The 19,635-nt window shown below is 41.0% G+C and overlaps 1 protein-coding gene across 1 annotated transcript; it reads left to right on the top strand.

The window, feature by feature from the left end:
* The first annotated feature begins 45 nt into the window (after positions 1-45).
* Positions 46-19,531, top strand: glt1d1 (glycosyltransferase 1 domain containing 1). The gene is made up of 12 exons (XM_086207315.1): positions 46-539; positions 1,743-1,894; positions 2,008-2,113; positions 3,212-3,263; positions 4,158-4,194; positions 5,808-5,864; positions 12,016-12,114; positions 12,724-12,773; positions 16,245-16,288; positions 16,740-16,860; positions 17,443-17,541; positions 19,101-19,531. The coding sequence occupies exons 1-12, from the start codon at positions 472-474 to the stop codon at positions 19,245-19,247; spliced, it is 1,032 nt and encodes a 343-aa protein (XP_086063441.1). The 5' UTR covers positions 46-471; the 3' UTR covers positions 19,248-19,531.
* The last annotated feature ends 104 nt before the right edge of the window (positions 19,532-19,635 follow it).

Below are 19,635 nucleotides of genomic sequence, written 5' to 3'. Positions count from 1 at the left end.
AGGCCCATCCATATACTTTGGAGATCTGATCTGCCGACGCCGACATTGTACCAGCTGGAGAGGGAAGTAGTGGTTTGGTGTTTACTTCTTTTTCAACGCCGGCAAAAAAAAAAAATCCATGACTTGTTCATGAGACATTTATTTGAACGGACCATGTGCTCGTTTTCAAGTGGGTTTAAGAGGAAGGTTTTGCGAGAAAATTACGAAGTAGCTCCACAGGTTCAGACATTTTGTGCGCAACGTCCTGTGTTTCCGGGGGATCATATGGCAGACGGACTTACAAACATTGCAAGCGTGGTGCATTGCCAAATCGTCAGCTTGCATCCAGGAAATGTGAGAAGACTTCTGCTTAACGAGCTTTCTAAAGCGACATTTAGAGGCTGTGTTGGCCGCTCTGTGCTTCAGGGTTTTAATGACGCGGATATATTCAAATTTATTAGTTAGTTTTACAGACGTGTCAGTAGTGAAGAAATGAAAATCCTATTTTTAGCATGCCTCAGTCCCAAAACTGGGAACCACACCACTGCCGAGCGAATAAGGTAAATTACATTTGGTTAGATATTAAGCTAATATTACTGTGAGATTGTGTGACAGTGTGGGCAATATCTAAAGCTGCTGAGAAAAGTCAAACCGCTTCTCTTACTGCTCAAAGACTAAGTAAATCAATGTAACCCAGTACTCTGAAATAAGTGGACGTGGCTCCAGTGAATCCAACGCTGAAGTGCCTGAAGTCTGCATTCTCTCAAATGGCCAGCAGGGTGTGACTCTACTGGTAGAAAAGAACATATTTAAAACTTAACCATTAGGATACGGCCCTCAATTTTGCCTGATTTATTATCTCACAAACAGTTTCTTAATTGTTTTATCACCTGAATCACTAGTTTGGCATCTTCCTGAATACAGAATGATTTTTCCCTAGTAAATTATGGTAGTAAAATGCCCCACCCCATGTCCAAATATGGTCACCTACCGTTGCTAAAAGTTGAGATGGTGAAGTCCATACTTGAGGCTCCATAAACAATAGGAGGCATCATATACAGTAAATTTAGAGGGTGGATGTCACAATACCAGAAGTTGGATTGTTCATACCAAAGTAATAGATTAATCTATTCAATGTAACAAAGTCATGAACATGTGCATTACAGACAAACTAACAAGAGTGTGTGTAGCAAGACCAGGGTACTGAACTTAGATACCTTAACAGCACCAAAGTTTGTGAGTTTTTAAATTATTATTTAAAAAAAAAAACCATTAACGGCCTATTAACTCATTCCCTGCCAGCTTTTTCTTTTTTCAAACAAAAGTTGCCAGTCACACATGGATTTTTGAACATGTTGAAGATTCTTTCAAGACCCCAGAATATTTTGTGCCATAATTATAAGAAAACTGAACATACCAAAGAAACACCTGAGCTTCCATTTTCATCAAACGCTGCGAAAACGAACATTTTTGCAATAGATGGGTTTTTCAAGCAGAAAATTAATTTGATATTTGTACTTATCTTTCTGGGTCTTTTCTATTCTTTTTTGGGATTACCTGCTTTATCCTCTGGTCGCTGATGTTTCTTCTTTGCTTGTTTTTTGACCTGGAAGTGCAGTCGTGTTTGACAATATGCTCAATAGCGCTCTCATTCATATGTGGCTATAATGAGTAAATAATTCATAATAAAGTTTCCTAATCAGTAGAGGAGTTTTCATATTTTATTTCATAAATTGAGTGTTCAAATTCTCATCTTATTTTAGGTCCCACATTGAATCAGCAGGACACACGTGTGTGCTCAGAGATGCAGAAGAGTTTCGGTCCTCTTTTGAAGTGGCACACTTGGTATCTCAGAATCCTCCATTTGAGGGAGCTCTGGCCATCCACCTGTACAGAGCAGGCCGACTTCTCCTCGGTAAACACTCGCCATTGTAGTCTGCTGTCAATCATGTGTGTTTGCCAACATAATGGGGTTACTGTTATTATTCTGTTCAGACCTAATCGTTTCATGTCTAACCTTCACGACAGACATCCAAGTACCTTTTGGTGTTGTCTTTGGCGGAACAGACATAAATGAAGATGTGAAAGTTGAGCAGAGGCGTGTGGTCATGCAGCAGGTGCTGCATAAAGCAAGGTGATGTTCCTGAAAATCACTATTTTAAAATATTTCATTCCGTTCCAGTGTGAGAACTGATATTTTACTTCTTGATTTTACACTTCACAATCTGCTACTTCTCTTAGATGTTGTTGTTTTTTTTTGAAAGGATAAAAATATATGTTTTGTTTTTTTTGATGAAAGAGGTTTCATTAATTTAGAACAGAATTAACTGAAGTTAAAATGTGCAACTTTTATAATTGAGATAATGTGTTCTTTTATTTTTAATAAACAAAAAAAAAAAGACATACGGCTTTGCTCATTGTAATATTTGCTTAATGATTCCAAAATGTGTGAATAGGCTTTTGTCAGTAGAACATGTCATAACTGAAAATGCATGCGTGTAACAAATCATGTTGATTATGGCAGGAGCCTTCATATCGTGAGATGTTACATTCAAAGTATTGGTGTTGATGAATGGCCTGTGGTTCTTCTGCTGAGCCAAGGGTAGACAAGTTCTGCTTGATCTAGTGGCGTGTTTGGAACTCTTGTCTTCTGACAAGCTCAATAATCAACACTTTATTTGTATCCGTAATGTCCGTGCCTCAGCATACATGTTTGCTCCGACAGAGCTTTGAAGCTGACTTCCTCAGGAGAGAGCAGGAAGCAGATGCGACCCTTGAAACCTCACGATAGAAATAGTTCATATAAAATCTATACTGGTCGTGATATAAGTAACCAGGAGGCTTTCAGTCTTGGACGTGTGACTGAACCTTTTATAGCTTTTCAAGGTCAAAACAAGATCCTCATCTCATTTCAGACAGCGAGGATAAAATCATATAGACATAAATCACAGTCGGGATGGAATTCATCCTTTTAGAATTACATCAGACTTTATTTAAAGACATGCCCAAATATAAAAGAAAGCTGATGCCTATAATGTATTTATCTAAAGCATGTGAAAATTGATGAGTGCTATGTACGTTATCTGTGGAAATAAAATAATTGGATTGAGGGTAAACACACAAGGCATTTAACAGTTAATACAGTATTTCTGTTTTCTCCACGTTTCCATTTGTGGACTCTGTCCTGAAGTCCTGCCTCCAACCTGTTTTGTTTTGTTTTGTTTTTTTACAGGTTTGCAGTTGCGTTTACGGACAAAATGAAAAAAAGGGCCGAGTTATTTTTGGTACGGTTTAACATTTTTGTTTTCTGTCGCAGTTTACATTTCATAAGTATTGATCTCTTACCTTGGCGGGTCTCCGCCTGTGTTGTAGCCATATCAGTTTTCAGCTGTACTTTTATGACCGCTGCAATGGAGCACCAAACCCCACCCCACCCCCCCCCCCCCCCCGGCACACACATGCCCACACACACACACATAAACATTTCACTTACATATACAACATAAACATGCAACTACTAATATTGTCATAGGAGCTGTTTCAGCATAAATCTCCTGTATTATAAGCTCCCATGAAGTAGTGAGAGCAGAAGGTTTTTGTTTGCATTTCATGGCACATCAACACGCAGCAGGAACCCGGCAGCTTCAATAAACAATACAGCAGAAGGGCTTTTACTATACAAACACAATATGCCCCCCTGTCCCATAATAGTTCTGCATTAAAACAATATTACAGTGTTTTATTTTCAGATTAGACTCTAGCAAGGCGCCGCGGATCGAGGCGAGTGGCGTGCTTTATCTCTGCCATTTAGTGCTGACAGCAGGCAGACAGGACGGGCACTGAGAGGCATCCTCACACTTTTTTATTGTGACAGAGAACACACAGAGGGGACGGATCTAGTGTGATAACATCCAGTCAATTCCCTTTCCATCCCCTCTTGATTTATTTTGTAGGAGCTCATGTTATCTTAACAGCTACCTTGCTGAGCCTTGTTTTTTTGAAAGTTTGTTCTGAATATGTTGGTACAGTTGTGCCAAGCGTAATAATTGCCTTTTTTCCATTGTTTGACAAACCAAATTGTGTGAAGAAAAGTTGCCTGTAATTTACTGATTTATTTAAAACTCTTATCTGTTTTTTTTGTATTAATCAAATATGTGTGTTTTTTTTTCTCTCTGAAGCTGTCCCAGAGCAGTAAAATCAATGTGCAGCCTCAAGGTAAGCTGTGCAGGAGGAATATCCTCGCCTGATGCCGTGCACCCTGACTTACTATTAAAGTATTTCATTAATCAGCTTTCACATGTTTTTCATCCATTATCACGCTGTTGCCAGTGCAGAGTTGTATTTGCTCTCGCGTTTGGCTACCGTGTCATGTAGGACAACCCAAATCACTCTTCCATGTTGCTTCCAGCCAATAGCCTTGTTTGGCAAACTGTCCCGTCATAGATTAGAGGAGAGCCTGGGCCAGCTGCATGGCTGTGCCCAGACCACTGAGAGCCTCGGGTTTTTTTGTGCTGCCGCTTTGGCTACAGCAGCGGCCAGAGACATTATGTTTCCGGCTTCTCTGTGCCATTCTCGTTAACGCAGTGTCTCGGGAGGGAATTTCAGCACATTTGGCACAAATATCCACTTTGATTGAAGGATGAACACATTCAGATGCGGTGGTCAAATGTCAAAGGTCACTGTGTGCTCTCAGAATATGTTCTATGACCTCAAGAAGTCATATACTGATTATGATACTAGACAAGTGTTGACATTTTGTACCCAAAAGGTCATATTCACTCTGATGGCATGAAATGAATACAACACCTTTCAGACCTTTACCTCAACGAGGTAACAAGTACAGTGAGTCATGTCTCACATGTTTCCAGCACCATTGAGATGCTCTCAAGGAAGTCACGTTCATACCTTCTTGTCAACTGAGGTAAACTTTTTTTCTCATGACTGGATCATGGATGCATCTCATCCAGTTCTACTTGTCACCTGATTGTGAGCCTTCTTAAGTGCCTTTCTTTATATGGAAATCACATACAACAGCAAATATTTGTATTATAATACAGAGGTTTTCAAAGTGTGAGGTGGGCCTCCCCGGGGGGACTCCAGACAGCAAGATATTAGTTATCCAGAGACATTATCATCATACCTGAATGTATGTGGTTGAAGATGTGGTTAAGAGATACAAACAAGGGCACATCTGTTTTTCCTCACTTTCCAAGTGCCAGAAACTAATAAATGACTCAGGACAAGCTGTCTTCTTGTGTACTCTGAATTTTTGTGAAGAATTACAGCCGATAGCTTGGATTATTAACTATAACTAATGTAATGGGGGGGCTTTATTCCACGCTTTGTCTCAGGTAAGGATGCCCAAACTGTCTCCCTTGCAGGGACAGAAGTGACACTTAATGGTGTGCTGGAGGCCAAACACGAACATATTATGTTGTTAAAAAAAAATCCCTTTTGTCTGTGCACTGATGTCCTGGACAAAGTGTCACTCTGCTCCCTCATCAGTTATTTATGTGTCTGTTGGGCCAAATGGAACCTTATGTCAAGCCATATTTACTCCGCTGGCCTCATTTTGGACAGCCCTGGTTTAAAGGAGCTCACCGTCTCAGACTTTGAAAATCTGTGCCAATACATTTATTTTAAAAGTTAAATTAATGTTATACAAACGTTACAAATGAGTTGAAGTGATGATTAGAAAATGATTTCAGACTAAATTACTCGCCCAAATAACTAAGAAACACTGATAATTGTTTTTTTGCATTATGGATTTCAGTGCTGATGTACACTAAACGCCTCACCGGAGCATTTTATCTGCAATTATCCTACAGGGATCCAGACGGAGGTGGCAGAGAAATTCTGCTGGAGGGAATTCTTACAGAGCGCAGGTACGACTCACTAAAGCCAGTCTTATTTCCTTCCTCTTCTATTGAAAGTATTCCCCCATTGGGATCCTGCTTTGGATATCCTGCTGTATTGGAAAGTATATTTTGGTCAGGCTCAGCGTGATCCTGGTATGAGCACTATACATTTAGTTGACAGCTGTTTCATGTACGATGGGAGATAATAAGATAAAAAAGTAACTGCATGTCCCATGTAAAATAGGTCAAATAGATGTGGTTCTGGCCAGCTCTATATTCTATATATATTCAGGAGATGTACGTAAGCCTTCTGTCATATTTGAGGCCACATCCTTCCTGCTCTGGCACCAGTAGTTATAGATGTTTCCAGCCGTGGAGCAGCCACAGTAGGGAATGCATTCATTCGGTACCAACCAGAAAGCTTACAGCACATTTACTTTATATCATGTTAGATGCATCATTGTCAGTAGCATCTCCTCTCCCTTCCAATTTTCTAGCCCCTGTTTAAATAGTTAATATGTTTTGTTGCTTCAAGGATCTTTTACACTCGTCCCAGACTTTAAATTGGACAGAGCAGGATGATGTCAAGGTGCATTAGTGCTCATAGAGAGCACAGTTGAGTACAGAGAGGACCAGTTGATTAATAGCCCCACAGCCCAAGGCCATTTGTCACCACACTTCACAAACCGTGCAAGTCATACTAATTGCCCACAGTCACTTCTCCATTTGTTATACTCCAAAAAGGAGTCACCACAGTATTGTGTTTTCTCAGAAGTGATCAAAGTACTGTAATTTGGTTGTTCCATTTTGAGCATATCTGGGCCCTCTCCTGGTGCTAATTTGATCACTTACATGATACTGAGTTTGATTCATTCAGCAACATAAAGGAACATTTTAGAAATCATTCTGAGTTTTTCTTGCCCCTGTTTATCATCACAGTGCTGTAAGCAAAGCCTCTCGACTCAGGTTTTTTACGTGTTTGTTTGTAGAGTGGAAATGACTGGTGAGAGCAGAGCTTTAAAAATCGAATAAAACGATAAACCGCTCCCACTACCTGTATGTTAGTCTTCAAGGTAATAGTTGTCGTTTATAGGCTTTTACTCGTCAACAGGATTAGATGTTCCATTTCTTCCCGGGGTACTCTGATGACCCGAAGGTGACCTGAAGTCAGGTCATTGTTCTCTTTTAAACATGCAACCTGACAGAAGCCGATTCGTGCAAAAACCTCTTTCGTGTCATCCCCCACCCACCTTCCTCTTCATCTTAGCACACACTCCCGGCATAGTGGTTCACTCCTATCTGATCACAATCTGAAAATAGCAATTTCAAGGCCTGAGAATATTTTTTCAAAAATACATAAAGGCAAGAAATACTTGAAAAAGTAATTAAAATTTGCATCACAAATGACTGAATATTGAGGATCTTTGATAATGAAAATGTACCTCATATATGTGGTAAAATCCTGGAAATGTACCAAAATGTGTGTAAGCCTAGTGTTTATTAATCCATCCATCACTAGTGACAGAAATTAATGACTTAATAGGCTGGACAAGGATGATGTCTTCCTCCGGGAAAGCCTTCCTGATTAGAGATGCATCGCTATCTCTCCTATGGGTGTCACAAGCACAGAGCGCTCAGTTCTAGAAGCTGTTGGTCATGAAAGCCACTTACTTGGTGTTTGTTGTTTTTGTCCCCTGCAGTGCGCCTGGCGAGGAGGGGTTAAAAGGATGCATGAGCTTCTTGGTAGAGGAGAATAATATAGAAGAGTAAGAATGAAGCGAAACTCTGAGAGTTGAGGGGAACAAGGTTTTCTTACCTTCGATTATTGACATTGAGCAGACTACTCAGTATAAGTCTGTAGTACCTGCACAGTAACAACCTCTGGGAGGATAATGAATATTTCAGAATACTGAAAATCTGGTGTCAACTGTTCACGTGATCTTCATCGGTGACGCCTCCTTATCTGCGAATGGCAGGTGTCATGCTCTATTTCTTAATCTCTCACTCGCATGTCTTCTGCAAGCACCTAATTTACATCTAATCTTTCCTTCATAAAGCATCTCCATGCTTAATGTCTTTCACTAAAGGCAAAAAGGTCACCAGTTGATAATAAACATGCCTGCAGACACACACTGTATACGGCAGCACACCACAGCATATTTAAAACGTGAGTGTATTAGGGATGAACAATTTTGAAAAAGATTACCTCATATTGATATGTTACTGAAATATGATTTGTGATATTAGAGAAAATTGTACAATTTTGTCTCCATTTTTTTTCAATTTTCATCGAAAAGCCCACTAAAATGAGAATAGTGTCGGTGGGGATCTGTGTCACAAGAAGATGTTTTCTTTAGTCTTGGGAATTTGATGTGTAGGCAGGACATCTCTGCTGCACCACAATTTAATGTAAAATGGTATTTTGGCACTGGCTCGCACTTTAATGCGATTTGAAAATTGCAGTACGACACACTGGGATTAATTTCAATTAACTGAGCAGCGCAAATGTGTATTTTGTTAAAACCCAGTCAGACCATCAAAACAAAAGCTGGAGACACAGGTAGTGTAATGGGATAACTTTACTACAAATGTGAATGGCTCTTACACTCTTCGCACAGGCATAAAATCTTTACATTTTCCAAAAGGCCACGGCAGCAACCACTGTTTAAATTCTTGTGTATCCTTTTGCTGTGCTGTTTCTTTTCAATTTGGTGTTGGATGACAAGGCCTCTCTCAGCAGTACTGGGAGATTTAGTAGGAGCCATGAAAGGATCAAAGTTGGATTGTGAATCCCTGCAGTAGATTGAGAATTCAACAGGGACTAGAAGTTAGTGGTAGAACTCTGTATGGGCCTGTTGCACCTGGCTCCTTCCTGGTGGCCCAGCTCGCTCTCTGCTGTCCTGACATGCTGCTCCCCAACACAAACCTGGTCTGACATTTATTCTTTGCTGGCTTCATTCAAGTGAGAGTAAACTCTCACATCATGTAATGAGATACATTTTTTTGTTGCGAACTAAAATGCTGCTTTTTCATCTGTTGGATGGTTTATTTGTTCTGAGGTTCTTCTTTCATACCAAATTTACAAATTTGCCAAATACAGCTGAGTTAATTGTGTTGCTGTGTTGCTTATTTGAGTTCAGCAAGTTGTGTCATCTCCTCACATCCAAACGGCTCTAAAGATGTGAATGGTGCCAACAAAAAAAAGTATCCCCAAAGACTGGAGGGCACCAACTGCCCCGTGCTGCTGAAACATGTGGGTTGCATGAACTTGTTTCCATTATTCCCATGGAGTAACTGCAATTTTGCAGCTCAAATTGTCATCATAAATGGGAAGAATCTTAGGAACCCTGAACACAATAGCTGGACTCAATCTGAATGTTTCATATGGTTTCTATTGCTTTGCTTCTGTGTATTTACAATCTGACGAGATGTAATTTATAATTATCAGCAGTTTGACTGAGACCTGACTAATGGAGCCTGGAGTTGATCCAGGTATGCATTGCTAAGAGCCTTTGTGTCTTCAACGTGCAGTCATGATGTACTTTCAATAATACAGCAATTAAATGTACTCCTCTCCCTGCGGATGCAATGGTGCACGTGTGTGTGTGTGTGTGTGTGTGTGTGTGTGTGTGTGTGTGTGTTTGAATTAGGGTTTGGGTTGTTTGTTTTGGGGGGGTTGTCTTTTTAATTTTTTGTGTGTGTGTTTGCTCTCCTTATATAAGATACAACAGTAAGAATATTATCAGTAGGTTTTTTCATTTTAGGGAAAGCTCATGAGTTGACATTGCCTCGACTGTATTTAAATGTTGCAGCCGTGGCAGCGAGCCAGCGTGCACAGGAGTAACCTAAAAGCAAAGCAGCTAAATGGAATTCCGCCATCATTAATTGTATTAATTACACCCCTGCTTTTCCTGCTCGTACATGTCAGAGTGTCCTGTGTTTAACATTGATGGTGTTGCCATTATCCCTGTGCACTCTGGTTTGCACTGTTCAGATTGATGTGCGTTCCCACTTCCTGCACACACACACAAACATACTGTGATGAAAGCGTGAGGGGATTGTTCCGAACGCCGCTCTGAAGTCAAAGGCAAACAAGCAGCAATGGGTTTTTTTTGTTTTTTTTGCATAGAGCACAGGATCTGCAGAGAAAGCGAGAGGAGTGATTGCTGCTGCCACAATAGATGATTTTTACTATTTGTTTGTCTCCCATGAGGAAAGATGAATTGTGCTTTAGATCCAAAGGTTTTGTTTTTTTTCCCTTTTATCTCTCTGAATTTTCTGCTCATTTTGACAGGTCTGTGCTCCTGTATGATTCCATCTCTGCCATTATTCCCCTGCATCTCACCCTGAGGTTGTGACTTGGGTATTTACCTTAGCTCATGTGCCTTCACATCTTGACAAACCAATGCGGGGAAGCTGGAGACATCCAGTAGATGAGGTGCTGTTTTGACAGTACGCTCATGGGATCAGGGTCAATGCCTGGACTCCACGCTGTCATTTTAAGATGCTCTTTAATAGCATTAAAGAGCTGCCTCAGCCCCCTGATCTGGACTTATCTGGCAGCCGGGGATTTCACTCCACTGTCACTGTGCTTTAAGCACCTGCTTGTGTCTGTTTGTGGTATTATGGCATGTGGTATTTATTCTTTGTCATCTTAAATGTTTCAACACTGCTTTACTAGCATAATCACTACTAACACCACCATCTGAACATGTAGGATCAATCCTTTTGGGTCTTTGTGAAGCATAAAAGATCATAGATAAAAAGTGTTTGCACAAGTAGAAATGCGCCGCTGCATGGATGTGTGTTTGTATAATTGAACCAAAAGGACCTAAAGATTTATTTTTGTATGAACCCTGTTGTAAGTCCTCATAAAAGTATGTCTGGAAGGCCTTTTCCAGCCTGCAGTTTCTGTCTCTACTGTTGTTAGTAAGTGATGATCAGATTTGCTGTGTCCAGATCCAGATCATCACAAATCTACCCACAAGACTTGAAGATGGACGATACCTGTGGAGATGCAGCTTGAGAGTGATGGAAAGGACACTTTGAAAATTTCTCATTTGAATATTCAGAGCATCCACACTGAGATGCATCTGTTGGAATCTGAAACCTTAAACCATCTAAAAGTTTGTTTCAAAAATCAGATTCTATGCAGTTTAAGGCTAAACAAAATGTCACAAAATCAATCAATTAATCAATGGATATGCCAAAACTCAGATTCAGGTTGGCAGTTTGAACAAAACCAAAGAATTCTGTTTGGTATAATGACTCAAAGATGTACTGTGCTTGGATTCAGCTTCACAGGGCTGCTAGCGTTACCGTGTGTAGCTTTTTTTGGTGCAGGTTTACATTTGTGTTGTCTTTGCTCAGGGGCCAGGGAATTGTCTCTGTTTATCAATGTAATGCTTCAAATTAGCTCTCTATTAACTCAAAGTTGCCTCCGTAATCCAATTCCCTGTTCACAGGTCAGTGGAGAAGCTAGTTCTGGTCCACCTCTTGTATAAATACTCCCAGTACAACTGAGGTCCAGTGTACTGTAATTATCTGTTGAGTTCAGGGTCTGTTTACTTATAAAAAGCCCAGAGAGTTGACTGTCCGTTGTGCGTATTGCCATCGTTATATTGCAGGGTTGTGTTATTAGGGTCAGGACTTGTATCTTTTGGCTTTAGAGAGTCCACGGCTGCCAGCCTTGAACTAATCCCTCTTGAAGGCCAGAGTTAGATGATGTGGGAATAGAGCTGACTCAAGTAGGATTGCCTCTCCCTTAATACAAGTTTCTTGGATAGATGGACGTTGTTTGCATGTTGTTTGTGTCACTCATTTCAATCTTGAGTTGCTCGGTTTGCTAACTGTCACCCAAACACATTGGCTATATAGTTGTGATGCCATATTACACACTGATTAGGCCACAACCTTCCAGACGATTTCCCCGCTGAGCGTCAGAACTCTGATCAGAGAATTGTTCAAGCACATTAGTCACCGCTGTCTTATTTTCCTCATGACCTTGGGTGATGTATTGCTTTCATTATCTGCTGATGTACTCGGGATGTTCATTATGCAGTGTTTTGATATTGTGGCCTGGCCTCTGTGTGTGTGTGTGTGTGTGTGTGTGTGTGTGTGTGTGTGTGTGTGTGTGTGTGTGTGTGTGTGTGTGTGTGTGTGTCTGGCTTCCCTCCAGGTGTAAGTGGGGAGGATTTGGACCAGCTCAGTGTCTTCCTGTTGGTCTGTGGCCTCAGAAGAGTCAAGGACCCCCTCTATCTGGTGGAGGTCTTTTCAGGTACACCGTGCATCCCCATCTCTTTTATAGAAGTAATAATAACCATAAAACAAACACTGGCAACAAAGCGGGATGTTGAAGGAAAGCAGGTGGGTTTTTTTCCTCAGTTAAATTACAAAGCCTTTCTGAGGCGAGGGCAGCGCTCTCATGAATTAGCCATGATGCGAGATCTCTGCGGTTCTCTGAGTTTCAGCTAATTGAAAATTTATGTGAAAGTGCAATGAGATTCTTTTGACAGCTCGGGTTGCAGTGACATTGTCTTCTGTGTATCCTTTATGTTATGGGAACTTGTATTATATTCATTTATAAGAAATGGCCTCTGATTTGCAAAATATGTAATTGAATTAATTCTGTTTCATGATATTACACAGTTATGGAAATAAAACCTCACTAGAGGGCGTCAAATTGTGCATAAAAATATTTTACTGCAGATAGGAGTGGCTGATGTGTCTTTTCACATTTGACTTACCTGCATGGAGACCATTTGTTACTTCAAGAAAGTGTAGCCCTGATAATTCTATATAAAATAAAACAGATTAACTGCTTTTACTTTTCCCCAAAACTGCTGTGGTTTTGTTTGCATCAGTGTTTTCATTTTATGTCTTACAGAGTGGCATAGTGAGAATCCCCAGAATGTGTTTGTCATTGTTGGGCCGAAGGTAAATACACAGTCAATACACTCAGGTTTCTTTTCTCTATTTGTGTGTGTGTGTGTGTGTGTGTGTGTGTGTGTGTGTGTGTGTGTGTGTGTGTGTGTGTGTGTGTGTGTGTGTGTGTGTCTTTCTCTTAGTACTATGACCATGTGCTACTGAAATTACTGAGACGCCTGCTCCAGGAGTTCAGGCAGCCTCTAATTGGATGTAGCAGAGATACCAGCTTTAGCTTTTTATCCAAATTGCAGCCAACGCTGAGCAGAAATGACAATCCTCTGCAAACAGGAGCGAGTCAGCGGGGGGTACTGGTGGTTCTCACTGGCTGAGAGTTTGATATGCATTGTTTATTACAGACGGGCACTTGCATGACTAATAAATATCTTAAAGCAATGCTTTACTCAAAAAATATAATTTGCCTTTTGGGTAATTAAGTGATGTGTGTTGGGCTCATGAATTTTTTTTTTTCCTTTTTCAGTACTTCTTCTTGTCTTCAGAATGCAGAAAATATGGTATATTTAGTTGAAGCTATTAGTGACTGGTGGCTAGCAACAGCAAATCTGCCCAGAAATGTCCACTTACAGACTCTCAAGTGCATCTGATATGATTCACATCTTCTTTATCCAGCCAAACGCTCAGTAACCTGTAAATGCTTTGACTTGGGCTTAAAACAAACAAACTACAAGGCCATGGTTTAGCACAACCATGAATGACTGCGAGCAAATTGTTTCAACTGAATGCACCAACTTGTTGCTCTCAACACAACCGTGAACAAGTGCTGACCTATAATCTGACAAGAAAATGAAGAACTTGCCATTCGTCCGCCCGTCCATCATTTTGTCCTTCCGAGTCAAGCCATGTCCTTGCAGGGCAGCTGAATCCATGTGAAACTGCACATGGCCCCGGAGAATTGCCATCCCTAGAGAGTGATGTGGCCGAATAGTAAAAACTATTGATTACTGTCGTAATTTTATACGAAACAGAGCTTCAGCAGCCACCCTCTTATTCTGAGTTAAAACAACAGCGCCGGTCCACCATTACCACCTACTTTGTGGTCGAATGTGGAACTGATTTAGATCAACGTGATGTCAACATTTTTTCACAGCAGTTATAAATCTGTTTGTCATGCAGCAACCACAGCACGAGAGAAACACCTGGTCAGACAACCATGGAACACGGATGTGTTAGAAGCTCGGGTTGGTGTCACATCTAGGTACATACGTGTTTCTAAAAATAATTCATGCACTGATATAGACCATATTTTTTCATGCCTTATTCATTACTCTTTCTGGTACATGTCATATGCTTAAGAATTTGTTTTGATGTCATTACTCAATACTGAGCCTTTGCATATTTGTTGTGCTATATTTCGTTGGATGTAAGACAACAAGTTAACTCTTTTCCAACAAAAAGTCTACTTCTGCATATTCATCTGTGGTCTGTAAGGTCACAACGAGCCCATTTACCCTGGATGTTGTTGTGATGCACACATCCCTGGGTATGTACTCGTTGTCAGTTTTTGTTTTTAGCTGAAATCTAAGTGTTGGATTACTGAGCATGTCGCTGTATAAAGAAGGTGTGGATCACAATGGATGATGCACTTTAGAGTTTGTAATGGACATTTTTGGACAGTTTTGTTGTTTGCAGTCTGAGGCCTTTGGGCACCATTAACTTATAAAGATACAGGGCTGGCTCTCTCCTTGTTCTGGAACAAAGACAAGATGCAGGAGGGGGAAAAAACCCCTCTTTGTGAGCTCAAGACACTTATTTGTGAGTATTTGATGGGCAAAATACAGTTTTGGGTGAAGTATTGCTTTAATGGGGCTTGATCTGTATATGGTTTGGTATTTATTTCACCTAAAATCATTGGTAGCCCAGTCACACAACCACAGGCTTATGTCCTGTCTGTCCTTCCTGACAATAATAACTGAATAGAGCTGAATATTTAAAGAAGTCATGGCCTCATGTCAAGTGAGTCCAAAAAGTTTAAAAAAGGAAATGTAAGCGCCACAATTTTTGCTCTTCATAATTCATCCTGTAAACTAGACACTCCCATGAGCGGGGGGCTTCCCTTCTCTTACTGTTGAAGTGAGATGGCGGCTGGCAGCGGCAGCGGCAGTAGTAGCAGCAGCAGCAGTCAACAACTTTAACAACTGTTCTATATTTTCCTCTCCTTATCTCATTTCAGTCTGTCGCTCATTGATTTCTCTATATGCTCGTCTTCGTCTTTCCCCTGACTTGCTTTGATATGACATCAGTGTACAGTATTTCAGTGTCTGTTCTTTCTTTCAAACAGTGATGTCAGGCAAAAGGTATGTTCTGCTTTAGTTTTGCTGAAAAACAACTCAATTAGACATGGCTAGGGGCTTATACCCTGTCTTACTGCAGCTTCTTGCTCCGCTTGGCTTTGTTGTTGTTGTTTGATAACACGCTAGACGTGCGATTTATCTCGACGCCCGAATCACAGCGTTACTCTGTTTGTTTGTCAGAGAAATGAAAAGGCAGATGTTCATAATAAACATGACCATTGATAATTTTAGGATTCTGCAGTTCCTTGTGAACTTTTTTCTCATGTACATAATTAAGCAGCCATGCTATCTAAACATAGAAATGGAAGTTTGACTGCCGCATGCCTCGCTCATGCTGTCATGTGTACTGTAAATCCGCGGCTTCTTTATTCAAGTAGTAGGCGCTCTGTTTGTGAATCATCTGTCATTGAAAGGGAAAATCCAGGTCAGTTAGTCAGTGATGACACATCTCACTCCTCTGTGACTTATCAAGCATCACTGTGTGCAGCTTCCTTGTGGCTCCTCCTAATGGCAAGAAAAAAAACCTCTAATGTTCAGATCATGGAATGATGCGTCTTTTCTGGCAGGAAAAGACAATCAACGCTATTATCCTGAAAATAGTTGTGACAGATTCTTTTAGAATAACAAAAGCACTGATGTTGGGTTTTTAATGCAGCATCTGTTAATTCACAATGATACCGTACAGAATATGTGCTTAAATAATTAGTTTTATGTTAATGCAGCCTTTATCGTGGGCTGTGATCCATTCCCTGCTGGTTCTGCAATGTCAAGTAAATCCCAGATTACACTCCGATGCAAAAATGTTCTGTTTAGATTCTTTGATTTTTAATGCACACACGCTTTTAAAGCAGATTCAATTTCCAAATTCCATCAGCTATGAAATGAAAGAGGGAAAAAGTAGCAGCTTGCTTGGCAGCATCTTTGACCTAAATTGCTACGCTTTGACTTCTCTATGGGCAAGCTAATGCACACAAATCCCACATCACAATTAATCAGATTGGCCACCCACCCCACCCTGACCCCAATCTCTGAAAATACAGGATTTTCAGAAAATGATTTGCTCACGGTAGAAATTATTAATTGTGTCATTGTTTATCCTTGATGACTTTGAGGCTTTTGATAGTCGGTGAAGGGGTTTCACTCTCCTTTGTGATCTTTCTGTGGCTGCCAGATTGATCCTACGCTTACTGCTGAGGTGGAAGCTGTTGTTAAGAGGTAAGCCCTCGGTCCTGTTTGGTTTTCTTTATCAGTTACGCATCTCATAAAAGAACTTCAGATAAAACTTTACTCCTCTGAGAAAACTAAAGACTGCTTATCCCTCTATTTATCCCACGTGGCACAAAAAAAATATCCAGGCGAATATTGCTTACATTCATCTTAACAAAATAGGAACAGAATACTAATCTGAGGAGAGTTCTCTTTTCCTCCCTCCACTCTCAAGTCTTGGCCGATCTTTCAGTTGTTTGCCGAGGGCTTCCACCACAGCAAAGGTTTTTGTGTGGGGAAGCTGCCCTCTCTGGTTAGGCCTTCACCTGGACTCTCGGTGCATGTCATACATAGTACAGCCGTGTTTTTTTGCCCGGAGCTTGTCACTGCAGTTCATCATCATTCACGCCTTCGCGAGCCCTGAGTCACGCAGTACTGAGCTTTGCCACTGCCTCTGCAGAACAGCAGGGGTCTTCTTGGCCCAGGAGAGGAGCCAACAGGAGCTGCATGCTGCCATGAAATGTTGCTTCGCCATGGTCAACAGCTCCATCTCAGAGGGCATGTCAGCCGCCATTTTGGAGGTAAACATCTTCAGGGCTCATGGGTAATTGGACGATGTAATAATTAATTGGAGTGTCATGACTTGACTGAATTCAACCGATAAACTATATCTTATGACTGCTCAGGCCTTGTGTTGTGTAATAATAGATTTTGATTAACCAAGCTCCTAAATTCCCATCCAAAGCATTTGCAAATATCATTTTGTAAACATGAATATCTACACCAGGCCTTATCTGTCTGTTTCTTGCTCAGCTACAATGTTATCTGACCACTTCAGGGACATTTACTCAAATTAATTGCTTGACTCCAATATTTCGCTTCCTGAGCGAGCAAAACCTGCAAATCCACTTAATCGCTCCTAAACACAGTCGATTAAGACAATCCACAGTAGGCTTAAGGTGTGATTAGTGTGTTAGCATGTTTCTCTCAACAACCTGCAGAAGGTATTAGCTGATACAGATTGTTCATTCTGTAACTGAACTATGGCACAGGGGAGCACAATGTTTAAGCCCCATGATTTCCAAAATGGTTTTGTTTCTTGGGGGGGAAATTAGAATTAAAGATTGAACGCCTTGTAAGTTTAACACTATGTGCTCCAACAGGCCATGGATCTGGGGCTGCCCGTGCTAGCCAGAGACATTCCTGGAAATGCAGCTGTGGTGCAACATGAGATCACTGGTTTGCTCTACTCGTCTCCTCAGGTATAAAGTGACAAATACTGACTAGATCACTGCACGCCTTAATTTCTGCTAAGCTTTAACGCTGACAGAGTTGATGAACTACAGAGAAGACACACTGAATGTGCCCCTGTGACCTCAACTGACCAGAAAAGTACTTCCTGCTAATTAGTAGCTTTGGAGCAGTGTTTCAAGATTGTGGGATGCTTCTTATTAAGGTGACATACTGACAAGTTAGACCAGTGAAAACTCTCTTTTGTTGAGTTTTGTACTGTAAACTCTAATTGTTTCAGTCCAGACAGGTATATTATAACAAAAGAGGCTGATACCTCCTTGAATAAGCTGCCTGCTGCAATATTTCCACACGGTGATACAACACACTGCAGCCCCCCCACAAGAACTAGCCAGTTTGACATTTAATGAGGTTTGGAGCAAAAGCAGACTAACCCAAGGTAAAGCCAGTTGAAGGAGGGATATAGCATGTTTGGAGACTCTGCTCTAGCGTGATGTTGTAGTGGCAGGAGATAAGTCCTCTCTGGGGAGGGCGGGGGGGTCACGTGTGCTTTCCTGAGCTGCGAGAAGGAGGCTCTCACAGATGGTTGCAGCGACTTGGGCCAGATAAACTACAGCGGCTAGTACTGATGGATGGCAAATGCCAGAGCCAGACCTTTTGTTACAGAGGATCACGCTCCGTGTTTCAAATGCTTTCAAATACTTTTGATGGACGGTGCCTCTTTAAGCTTTCCAAGTAATTGCACAGTGAGAATTGGTATCAAGAAGCGTGTTGAAGGAAACAAACACATAAGTACGAAAGCTTGAAGGAGAATAATGGCCTTCCCTGTCTGGCTCTGTAATTTGTGGTAAGAGTGAAGTGATTATAAGCATGCTGCTCATAAGTTGAGCTTTAATCCTGTTGCTGAGGATTTATCGCTCTTATACGGCCATAGAGAAGAGACATCTTCCTACCAAGAGCCTCTCCAGACATAATCGCATCACTTGAGTGAAGTAAAGTGAAGTGGCTTGCTGACTGGCAGCGGTTAAAAGTTTGCATGCCCATTGGCTCTCTGCTGCAGCTGATGTCATGTTTCAGACACACTTTGAGGCTTTGGCTCTCAGTTTGCCGGCCGACTGATGAGCCACTGTGATTGAGGATGCCACGTGGATACGCCACGTCCTGACATTCAGTGAAGGCACCATTTCTTATTTTTTAATTGGTCTAAATGTTTATCCTCGTCTTTGCCTCCCTATGTCTCAATGACAGCTGGTGGTTGGCAATATTTAACAGTTGCAGTTTTCCCTTTCTTCATAAGTAAATGAGAGGTGACAGCTATCAGGAGGGACTGAAAAGGTCTGTTGGACATACTTGGATGTGGAGCCACAAATATCTCCATCCTTTGGCAATATGCAGACACTTTTGAAGTGTTTACTAATCAGAGCAAAGGCTTTTATCTGAATTCTGTTCTTTTGCCTTGTTACTGTATATCTCTTAAGCTTTAAAAAACGTATCTTCGGGCAACTTCAATGGTGAGATTTAAGTGGCATCTGGCAGTGAAAGAGACTCCTTTTGCCTTTATCCTTGCCAGGAATTTGTGCATCAGTCTTGGAGGCTGTTGTCAGATCATGAGCTGAGAGAGAGACTTGTCAGGAATGGAAAACTGTATGTGGAGGAGCACCACGGCCTGAAACAGGAGAGAGAAACTTACCAGAGGCTGGTGGATGCTCTGCTCTGAGCCTGAATGTCCACACCGTTTCCACTCTCAGGAACTTCAGCGGCAGACAACTGGACACATGTAATGTGTACTTGTGTAATTGACAGTGGTATATTTTGGTGTAACATCAAACATGTTTTATTTGACCCTTCAGATTGGGGTTATTCTACAGGGAACTTTGAGGCAAATACCAAGGGATTATTCTGATGTAATGAAACAATGAAATGCTTGTTTATCAAAGTTGTATTTTTTTGTATTTGAAATTGAGAGTGTATTGTTATTTATTGTTTGCAATAAATACAGAAAAAAACATTTTTGAAGACTCATCGGGTTTCTCTGTCACTTCATCAATCAGAAACAAAAAAAAAATCCTCAGGGTGTTTTTGACTGCTTGGTGTCATGTGGTGGA

The sequence above is a fragment of the Aulostomus chinensis genome, chromosome 6 (genome assembly GCF_037954235.1).
Source record: "Aulostomus chinensis isolate RoL2024-O1b breed Wild chromosome 6, RoL_Achi_v1.0, whole genome shotgun sequence".
NCBI lineage: Eukaryota > Metazoa > Chordata > Actinopteri > Syngnathiformes > Aulostomidae > Aulostomus > Aulostomus chinensis.
Note: the sequence above shows the minus strand (reverse complement) of the source record. Positions and strands in the feature narration are given on the sequence as shown.